Below are 11014 nucleotides of genomic sequence, written 5' to 3' on the forward strand. Positions count from 1 at the left end.
TTAGTAGTCACGTCGTTTGTGTTTGACAAAAATGGAAACTGTTAATTTACTTCTAATTCGGTCATAATATTTGTGAAAAATTCACTGATCACTATAGTGGCGAAGAAGAATTATTTGTTGATTATAAATATTCCAACAATTTATTGATCCTTAGTTTAGTTTTTGGATGCTCTGAAATCCAGTGTTGTAGGTCTCGAGACCGGTCTCGGTCTCGAGACCGGTCTCGAGACCACTTTTTGCTGGTCTCGGTCTCGGTCTCGGTCTCGGAAGTTGTGGTCTCGGTCTTGGTCTCGGTCTCGGTCCCCTTTGGTCTCGATATTTTGGCTGGTCTCGGGTCGAGACCGGCAATATGTAGCTTTTACAGCTCGATCGATTACTTTGTGTTCACTTCGTTCAGTACCGTTGTTATTTAAAACATTTGCTAGCCCGTAGATCAAGCTTGTTATTTATCGCGGTCGGTTTGGACTCGACTGCACGTTGGAAAGTCCCCAAAGTACATGTAAAGCTGCAGCAGTACCAGTCACTGAACGATTTGGAACAAGTTCGGGATTTATCTGTTGAGTCGGCCACATAAAGCAAAGTATAAACTTGTAACAATTTATGCAATAAGGGTCAACCATTTTCGGGGATTGTGTAGTTTAGCCCACCCCTGTGGGCGTAATCACTTGCATTTTGTATTCTGATAATAAATGAGGTGCTTCAAATTAGTTATATTTTCGACCCCACACAATGTTCTCTTTAATTTGGGACAGTATTTTGAAGAAAAAGTTAATTGTTCTACCTGATTTTCCAGCTTTGAACTCACACACTCTTACCAGTTACCACTCACTGTTGCCATGAGAGTGTATGATGAGACCCCATTTTCTGACTGCTCATTTTGAAGTACCCCATTATTCCTCAAAAATTAAAATCCCGTTCAGAAAAAATTAAAAATCCATATCTGGCACATTCTGGCTACCACCTCGCAACTTGTAAGTTTACATGTACAGGTCCACATTCTATGACAAAAATTTAAAAATTAATTCAACATTTTCTAGCTCCCATTTTTTATAATCAAGTACACAAGTCTTGTTAGAAGTTAAGTCCTAAATTTATTTTAGGAAAAAAGAGGCAATGTAAAATTAAAATTTAACTACTTTTTGCTCAAGTAAGGTGTCATGTATCAATTTGTCAACGCTGCCACTGGTCAACATTTTGGTCTGTATTCTTTGTGAATAGAAAGGTTACATTTTTCAACTATAATAACGTGTCTTGTTTTTTTATTTCGACTATTGTTATTTATTATCAGCGGTCTCGGTCTCGGTCTCGGACCATATTGGTCTCGGTCTCGGTCCGCCTTGAAGGGGCTGGTCTCGGTCCGCCTTGAAGGGGCTGGTCTCGGTCTCGGTCTCGGTCTCGAATCTTCAGGTCTCGGTCTTGGTCTCGGTCTCGGACTATCCGGTCTCGACTACAACACTGCAGTGAAATCAACCATTTTCACGATGTGTGTGTATGTTCCTATATATGCCTTTGCCAAACAAAACTATTTCAACCTTTTGCAAACAAGAACGCTATTGTTGCTTATTAATTCAAATTTAGTATTTTAAATGGACTCATCCATTTCCCCTAATATCGGCTTAGTTTGTCACTTAGGTTTTCTGGTATATTGCATTATTTTGTAAATGTAACATTTTTTGGGTAAATACATGTACTAATTGTTCATATTCGAACACTGCCTTAGTATAGCCACTTTGGCAGTGCGAAAGCAGAAATGATAAACTTGTTTCTTACATTTAATTTATCAACTGTTGCAGTGAATTTTGATGTTTACGTAAATTTGCAACACAATAAGACATCTTTCCTTGCTGGTTGAGATGCTCTATTTGAACAAATAAAAATGGTGATTCAGTACACAATTCTTATATCTAATTTAAGCAGTTTAATCCGTAATCTACCACATGATGTATTTTTAAATTATATCGATTATAAAAGTCCGAGACTGACACTGTCAACATCATTTTTACGATTATACCATACATGCCACATTATAATGTCATTTTTTTAAATTTACTTCTCAAAAATACACCTTTGTGTCCCATTTAACTTTATCTTCATTTTTTTTTGTTGCTATTTTTAAAGATATTTGGGCCCTTTTGGTTTTGATGCTTATGCAAATTTCCATATTCATTGAGCAAAAGTGTAATGATATTTCAGGCAGAAACCTCGATGTTATAGCTCTTTCAGCACAACATTTGCCCAAATTGTTGATATTTTGCTGTAAAATTCCTTTTCTGTGGTAATTCGTTACGGTCAGTACTGTACATGACAGGAAGTCAATGAGCAAACGTTTCAAAAAAACGTTTTCAATGAACACATTTTGGGGTTCACAATTGTAATGAAAACCCCTAAATCGAACAGTGTCTTCCTGAAATGCCATCACAGCAACAACGCACTCAATTGTCAGTACATGTAAATGCATGGACATAAAAGTGAAGTTTGTATTGTAAATAACTAAATCTAAATATTAATTGGCAACACTGAAGCCAATGAACAAACTTTTCTCAAAAATGTTTTCAAATGAACTCCTTTTTTTGGTTTAAAATTGTTATGAAAACCCCCAAACTAAACAGTGTCTTCCTGAAATGACATCACAGCAACAGCACCCTCAATTGTCCAGAAAAGCATGGACAATTTGAAATGTTTAACGAAGTGAATTTTTCAATAAAATTAACCATGGTTAATATTTGCAAAAATTAATGTGAAATAGCTTTCATACATTTAAGAGTAGAAGAGAGTTGAACAAAATGTGTTTCTAAGAAAAATCATCTCACGGACCTTTTAACGGTCCTCTAGTTAAAGCGGATGAACTTTCAAAATATCCAACAAAACAATAACAATATAATGATGACTATCTACTGATTTTAAATTACATTTCACTAGTAGTCTATACGTATTACAATAATCAAATGGCACAGTAATATATTATGAAGGTCAAAGTTCAACATGGCTGGCTGTACGCTATAATACAATAATGAGTCAGCTCTATCCCGAAAATAACACAATTTCTCTGACAAATAGATTGATCACGCAGGAATGCACTTGCGCGATTGGTCGATCCTGTAGGAAATCTCAGACTTTACTTCCCTTTTTCGAAAAAATCCTTAAGAGCCGTGGATTAAAAAGAACACGTGACTGACTGATGGCGGCGCGATCGACCGTTGGTGGCACGATCGACCGACATGCATCAACCGATCGCGCACTGATCCACTGATCGCGCCAAACATATACTCTTGATGCATCAACACGGCCTACATGCAACAAGAACCAACTAGAACATCAATTAGAGGTAATAATTTTGTCCATCGTCACAAACTCCGTCGTAAAAAAATATTTCGTGTATGTTCTATGTGATACCTGTGTTCCCGGGTTACTCCACAATGATATTTAACAAAAGAAAAGTGTGCGTTGAGGATGGTATTCTGTTTAAAGATAACAGAGACTTACTAAGTTGTTAAAATTTATTTTTATGCCCCGCATGGAAGCCGAAGGGGCATACTGTTTCCGCCTTGTCCTTCCGTGGGTGGGTGTGTGGGTGTGGGAGGTACCCCACAAGGAATGCCTACCGACTTGCGGGGTACCGTTTTGGTACCCCACAAGTTTTTCACGAAATAGATATATGGATTTTACTCAAAAACGAGGAATTTCCAAGGTGGGTTGATCCGTCGCAAATGGAAGAGTTTTAGAAAAGGGATATTAAGTCCGAATTTTAGCCCAGGAAATTAACTGTGGTTAAAATAAGAGCATTTTGACATAATTGTGCGACGTTGCAAAATTTTAGTACACGAGAACAAAGGAAGTACCCCACTTCTATGCCTATGTAAGCGTGTGTGTGTGGGTGGGTGGGTGTGTGTGTCCAGACAAATCTTGTCAGCTCGATAACTTGAGAAATACTTAACATATGATCTTCAAATTTGGTTTGTGGATTGTTCTTGGTAATCCTGAGAAGCCTATTGCATTTGGGGCCGAAAAGTCAAGGGTCAATCAAGGTCACAGAGGCTAAAACAAAAGAAATTTTGTCAGCGCGATAACTTGAGATATACTTTACATGTGAACTTCAAATTTGGTTTGTGGATTGTTCTTGGTAATCCTAAGAAGCCTATTGCATTTGGGGCCGAAAAGTCGAGGGTCAAGGTCACAGTGGCTAAAACTAGAAATATTGTATTTATTCTGAGATCATAGGGATTAATTCAAATAAAACCTACAGAAAACACTAATGATGTCAATGAATGTTCCATGTGACCCAAGTACATGTACATGTAAGTTGATGTTGATGTTGATGTGAGTGGTGTTATGTCATGGGAACAGTCACGGTTTCGGGGCATTTGTGTTTGTTAACACACCTGACTTGCCGCTTTATGAAAATGTAAATCAGACCACAGATTGCGAGTACAACAATCACGGCACCAACAACAATAGCAGCTATGATGCCTGCAGCTAGCCCTCCCTCCTCGCCATTATCCATGCCAGCACAAACAGGGAGACCAGACGACCACTGACCATTTTCAAGACAGGTCAATCTGGAAGACCCTTTTAAGGTGAAGCCATCATCACAAGCCACATCCACTGTGGCATTCACGAGATACACAGACCCTGACAGCAATCCGTTCTCCACATCACCCGGGTAGCCACAGTCGACAGCACAAACAGGGAGGTCAGACGACCACTGACCATCTTCAAGACAGGCCAATTTGGAAGACCCTTTCAATGTGAAGCCATCATCACAAGCCACATCCACTGTGGCATTCACGAGATACACAGACCCTGACAGCAACCCGTTCTCCACATCACCCGGGTAGCCACAGTCGACAGCACAAACAGGGAGGTCAGACGACCACTGACCATCTTCAAGACAGGTCAATTTGGAAGACCCTTTCAATGTGAAGCCATCATCGCAAGCCACATCCACTGTGGCATTCACGAGATACACAGACCCTGACAGCAACCCGTTCTCCACATCACCCGGGTAGCCACAGTCGACAGCACACACAGGGAGGTCAGACGACCACTGACCATCTTCAAGACAGGTCAATTTGGAAGACCCTTTCAATGTGAAGCCATCATCACAAGCCACATCCACTGTGGCATTCACGAGATACACAGACCCAGACAGCAATCCGTTCTCCACATCACCCGGGTAGCCACAGCTGACAATCTTGACCAATCCTTTTTGGACTTCACTTATTGTGACTGTCGCCACAAGAGTCTCGTTAGCAAAAGACAGGCTGCCGGTGATTACCGCATCAAAGACACACTCAGTGGAATCGCCACACAGGTCCTTGATTTCCTGACTCACTTGGTTCAGATCAGGAACCTCGAAGGTCGGGGAAAACTCAGGGAAGTGGTATGTGCTGTAGTCAAATGGGGAGATGTAGGTAAATATGGACTCCTCTGGGGCCACCAACCACTCCAAACCAAAACCCTGAAGCTCTTCCAGCGAAGAACCAGGCTCCAGAATGGTTCCGTTTGGGAACTGAAGGTCGTCATCTGGATTTTCGTTGAGGTTTCCAAGAAGTCCTTGAACTTGATCCTGGAACTTGGTGTCCAGTTGAGCGATGAAAGACATCACCTCGGTATCGATGTACACGGTGACAGCGATGCCAGCACTGAATGCTATGTTGACTTTGGTCATGTCAGAGTTGAAGCTGATTCGAACACCTCTGAGGTGATGAACTTTTACTGGGATGGAGTCAAGACGCAACGGCTCACCATCCACAAGAATCAGTGTCTCGTTCATGTAAGACAACTGCACCTGGACTTTGGAGGAATCGTTGGTTTGAAGAACGAATGCTGTGTACACAGAGGCTTTGGTGTTGCGGTACCTCTCCATACGGGCTTGAAAGGTCAAGTTATGTACAGCAGATGACGCCATCAGAAATTCTCCGGCTCCGTTGAAGGTGAACTTGTAGCCATCCAGACTTGTAAGATGGGGATCCCCGGTGCCCCCAGCCGGTCGAGGTGGGTCGTAGTCAGAACAGTCATCTGATGGCCTGTACTTGTAGTATTCCTTGCAGTTGTTGGACAGTTTGCATAAGCAAAGCCAAGGAAGGACGTCGTACCACTGGTGCCAGATTGTATTCCAGAACCCACCAGGACCATACCTGTCGGCTGTTCCTCCCCCGGGTGGACCTACCAGGATGTTGCCGTCATTACCGTAGCAACACTGTTGCCCTGCTCCATTTGGCAATGAATTAACAGACCGATAACAGCTCTTGGCACCCGGATGGAAGAAGGAGTTTGCAAAATCTGCCTTCTGGACGTTCTGGTCTCGGTCAGCTTGTCCTGTGTTGCAAGGACATGGAGGCAGTCCTGTCGGCACAGTCTTCTTTAACTGGTACTTTGAAACTTCACAGGTGATTGCAGTAACTACAATTGAGGCAGGACCATAATGTCGTAAGTACCACAACAAACCTCCAATATTTCTTCGTCTCCTCAATCCAGACGGAGTAAGATAAAATGCTTTGAGTGACAAACCATCACTGGTGAGGGATTGGAGGTCTCTTGGATGTATCGTCAGACTACCGTTGTTCAAGACATTGCTCTTCACTGCGACACCTTCCATCAAGACTGGATTCCCATTGCTGTCGTAATCTGTGTCTTGCATCATAACAGTCACATGTGAAACTCCTTCACCAACCGTTCTAGGATCCCAGGAGAACATGATCGGATCATCTGAGGTTTGGTCAATGATGCCATCTCCATACTCAGAATTCACCTGTTGGATTTGAACTAGTGGCGGTAGATCCTCTTCAGATGCAACGTAGACAATGCCAGAGTATGGAAATGATTCACCGTTGTCAAGTGATACAAAGACAGATGTAAGTCCGTTCTTGTCAAAGGTGGGAGTGATACAGACAACAGTGTATGGGTTAGTGCGTTCACCAGAAACAATGACGTCTCCAAAGCCAGTGGAAAATTTGCACTTTGCATCTGGAAAAGATAAAGCATTTGTTTGCAAACAGGGAACTGTCATCGTAAAAAGCTCGCCACCAAATTCTCGCAAATAGTACGGTTTCAAACTGAGCAATTGTTCGTTGCTTGAAAGAGACAAACCAGCGGCATATCCATATGATTCGGCCCTTTCATACCCATAGACAATGACAGAAAGAGGATTTTGAGAATCAGTTTGCTCGACGAAGTAGATCCCTTCTCCTTTCGGCAACTGGACAGTCAGCGATGTATAGTCAGTGTTAGGTACATTACTGTCAATGACATTGGTGCCGTTTATGGGAGATCCATTTACAAATACAGTCTGGCGTGCATTGGTTTTCACAATGATACCGATGAAGTTGAAAAAACCTTCTGAACTCTCTCCAGAATAAGGTGGTGTAGTAAACCCAAAGATAAACCCAAAATGTTCCACAGCAGGTACCTGTATGAGTGACGGGTCAAGTCGTTCACCATTAATATAAAAGAGCTGCTGCATCATGAGAGTTGGTTCAGTGGAGGACACGAACCCTGAACCATACAAATCGCCTTCCCAAAACTCACCCGTATCCAACGACTGATTCCCAAATCCCGGAATAGTGACAATTGTCTCGGTGAAATAGGCAACGATTCGGTAGTTGTTCCTGTCGGTGCTTCGGGCTGAGGTGTAGATGTGTTTCTTCCCCCAACTCTTGATGGGTACCAACTGCTCAGTTAATGTGTCACAAGTCGATTCCGGATTCATCGCACATTCATTGCCGCTGAAAACGGCAACCGGTTTGTTAGTCTGGACGATGCTTCCTGTTAGGTCTTGTCCAGGCGCTCCTTGGATTTGGACAGCTTCCAGCTGGTCAACCATGAAACTGAACACATCACCAGCATCGTAATCCTCTCCTTCAAATGTAACCCGACCTCGTAAAGTAACTTGCACTAAGGTGGAATCCTCCGTGCCTATGACAGAAAATTGGGAGCGCCACGGAGATAGGGGGGGCCCCGTTACCAGAACGTATTGCGTACCAAGATTATTTGTTGGTATACCTAGAAAACCATCAGTGGTGAAATCCTGATACATCAAACCGTACGCAGACACCTCGGAAGATGCTGAAATCTCGATCCCCTTCAGGCTTCTCTCGGTTCCTTCCATCACCAGGTCGGCAGGAAGTACGGTTCTTCTAAACCCACCTGCTTCGATCACAAAGCTCTCCAGGAATGGCCTGCCAGCTACTTCATACTTGCTGCTGATCGTGACTGATGTTTGTCGATTACTGAAAGCTACCACTAAAATAGTGAGCTCCCTTGTTTCGGAACGCGAATCATGGTTGTCAGAAAAGCCAAGGACAAAATGCTGACCTCTTGATATCCCGAAGCATTGCGGCCGAGCAGGTGTGCCTATCTGCAGATCCACAGCTGAAACCAGCATTTCAGGAAATGCAATTACCATGGAGACTACCAGCCAGAAAAGATGAATCTTCTTCAGATTAGTCATACTGGGGAAAAACAAAGATTGTAATTATCAAAAGAACGTATACATATACTTAGTCCTGCTAAAACAAAAATGAATATGAAAATGTGCAGTGAAATTAGATGAATAGATAAACTTTATGCGATGTTTAGAGTTTCGACACATTTCTAAACACTTATCTGTACCCACTTTTTTCACGTTTGAATCCACTACATAGTGTGGATTACGGATGTTTGTAACATGTTTCATAGGCGTAGCCAGCGGGGGGGGGGGGGGTATTTCCCCCCCCCCCCCCCAATATTTTGTATAGACTGCCCTTTTCTATTCAAATGCCCTTTTTTTCACCAGCGCTTACCCCCCCCCCCCAATATTTTGCAAAGATTGCCCTTTTTTTACAAGTGCTCTTTTTTTTCTGAACAAGTGCCCTTTTTAAAAGTAAGTTGTGGCCTTATTGGTGCCATCGGCCGTTGCGGGTGCCTTTTTTGTTAATTTCGCGCATGTATCGCCGTTAAAAGCACCATATATTGTCCGTTAGTGTGCCTAATTGTCGGTTTTGAACAGCGCCACTCGCCCCCCCCCCCCCCCCCACATTGCAGGACAAAAGCCTTCAATTGTTAAAGTAAATACAAATGACTAAATGGGGTTCGGGTCGAAGACAGGCTTAATACACATTTTTTTCCTCACTCTTTCTTTATCACTTGGTTCAGAAAAACTAACTTCAAAATAAACACTTATACTTGTATTTATAAGTTGTTAGTGGTGGCATTAGCAGTCTTTAATACTGTACTAAAAGAATCGCAAAATGTCATGGAGTAAACACGTGAAAAAAAATTGGGTAAAAAGGTGATTTAACTCTAAGCATAATTTTTTCATATTAGAGGATGTGGTCATAAATTTGGGTAATTTAAAAGAGTACAAACAACTCATTTTGTTGGGCCTGGCTTTGTTTGAAAGGTAGCCCTGAAGTTGCAGTCTAGTGTTGAACTTCAGGCTATCACTTTTTCTGTGAACTACTAGGATTTTTTTTGCTGCATGCCTGCACAAGTCATTATAAATTTCACAATCTTAAAATCCTCAGACTTCAAAAACAAACATTTCCTGCTTTTGTACGTACTCTAACATTTGACCACATTTAACTTCGTGTTGTTTGAAGGGAAAATGGGACCCGTTTATGCCGTTTTTTGTTACTCTTCAGTGCAGAAATTTGAGCAGGAATTGAACTTATCAGCTCAAATACTCGACCTCTCGCAAATACAGACGTCCACACAATGGAAAACAAAAGTATAAACTGTTTTTGTAATAAATACAATAAAGGCGCAAGTAAAGCATGAAAAATATTTTAATAACCGTTTTGCTGAGTTTGGCTGTTGTGCTCCCCTTATGCAAGGCTGTAGCGCCGCCCCCCCCCCCCCCGCCCCCACACAGGCACTGCAAGACCAAAAGATGATCTAACTCTACAATAAACCAACTGAATTTGACCTTTTCTTGTATTTAATAGCCAGTAAGTCAATCGTTTACATCATTAAATTCATTAACAGTTTCATTACAGGATCACCACTGTAAGGAAGTTTACATAAGGGCGTCCCTTTTAATTCTTTGGTTGTCAAAAGGATTAAAAGTAAAAAAAAAAAAAACGTGTAGATGGCTGAAATAAATGATACAAAGTGGGTATTGTCCCTTTTTTTTATTGCAAATAGTTAATCATGGTTTGATATTGCTGAACACAACGGCAGGCCTCAAGCCAAACCTTTCACAAATAAAAGCTATTTCAACTTGGGAGCCTATTTGACTTTTAAAGTAACCTTAACACCTATAAATATTTTCATTCTGGCATTTCAACACTTTTTTAAGCAAAAATTTAAGGAATCAATTATTTGACGCACAATAATGTAGTTATCGTCATTCCAAAAATAACCACGTCAACAATAATAGGCCTACTTCTCTAAGATTTTTTACAAAAGTTTAAGAATTTGGCACATTCCTGACAGTGTCTTACATTTGCATTCATGAAACGGAGAGTATATGCTTTCGATTTTAATCGCTCGAGAAAATCCCAGTCAGTCTGTTCACAACACGAGATGTACATGTATATCTGCGTATAGACTTTGTACTACCAATCGCCTCATAACGAGAATAGTGCACGTAGACCTACGTTTAGTCATGTGATTGTGCAGTATGACTTGCACAATATTCCTGTCAAATCCACGTTTTTGTCATTCAAATATGTAACCCTGGGGAAATTACGAAAACTGAGCAGGAACTTTTCGGGTTCAGTTGTTTTGTAGTATTTAGGTAGAGCATAAAGCCACGTCATGTATGGAATTGATATGACCTAGGTTTCCCTGGGAAAAATGCAAAATCAAGCACAAACAAATTCGGGCAGGTCCTGTCTGATCTTTTGAAGTATATTATATTATAACATGTATATATTCTGTTAACGCATCATAATTCCAAAAAAAAAACCACGTCAACAATATAGGCCTAACTCTCTAAGATTTTTAACCAGTGTTTCAGGAATTGGCATGAAATTGATAGCTTTTTTTAGATTTCTGCTACCCCATGCTGAAAAACTGCACGGCTTTGCATCCA

The 11014-nt window shown here is 41.4% G+C and overlaps 1 protein-coding gene across 1 annotated transcript; it reads right to left on the reverse strand.

Moving 5' to 3' along the window:
• Positions 1–2915: 2915 nt before the first annotated feature.
• Positions 2916–8518, reverse strand: LOC119729996 (sushi domain-containing protein 2-like). Its single transcript, XM_038202787.1, has 2 exons — positions 4360–8518; positions 2916–2923 (listed from the first exon to the last, which is right to left on the reverse strand). Exons 1-2 carry the CDS (start codon positions 8447–8449, stop codon positions 2916–2918), a joined length of 4098 nt encoding a protein of 1365 aa, XP_038058715.1. The 5' UTR covers positions 8450–8518.
• Positions 8519–11014: the final 2496 nt, after the last annotated feature.

Source organism: Patiria miniata, unplaced genomic scaffold (assembly GCF_015706575.1).
Source record: "Patiria miniata isolate m_02_andy unplaced genomic scaffold, ASM1570657v1 HiC_scaffold_22, whole genome shotgun sequence".
Taxonomy (NCBI): domain Eukaryota; kingdom Metazoa; phylum Echinodermata; class Asteroidea; order Valvatida; family Asterinidae; genus Patiria; species Patiria miniata.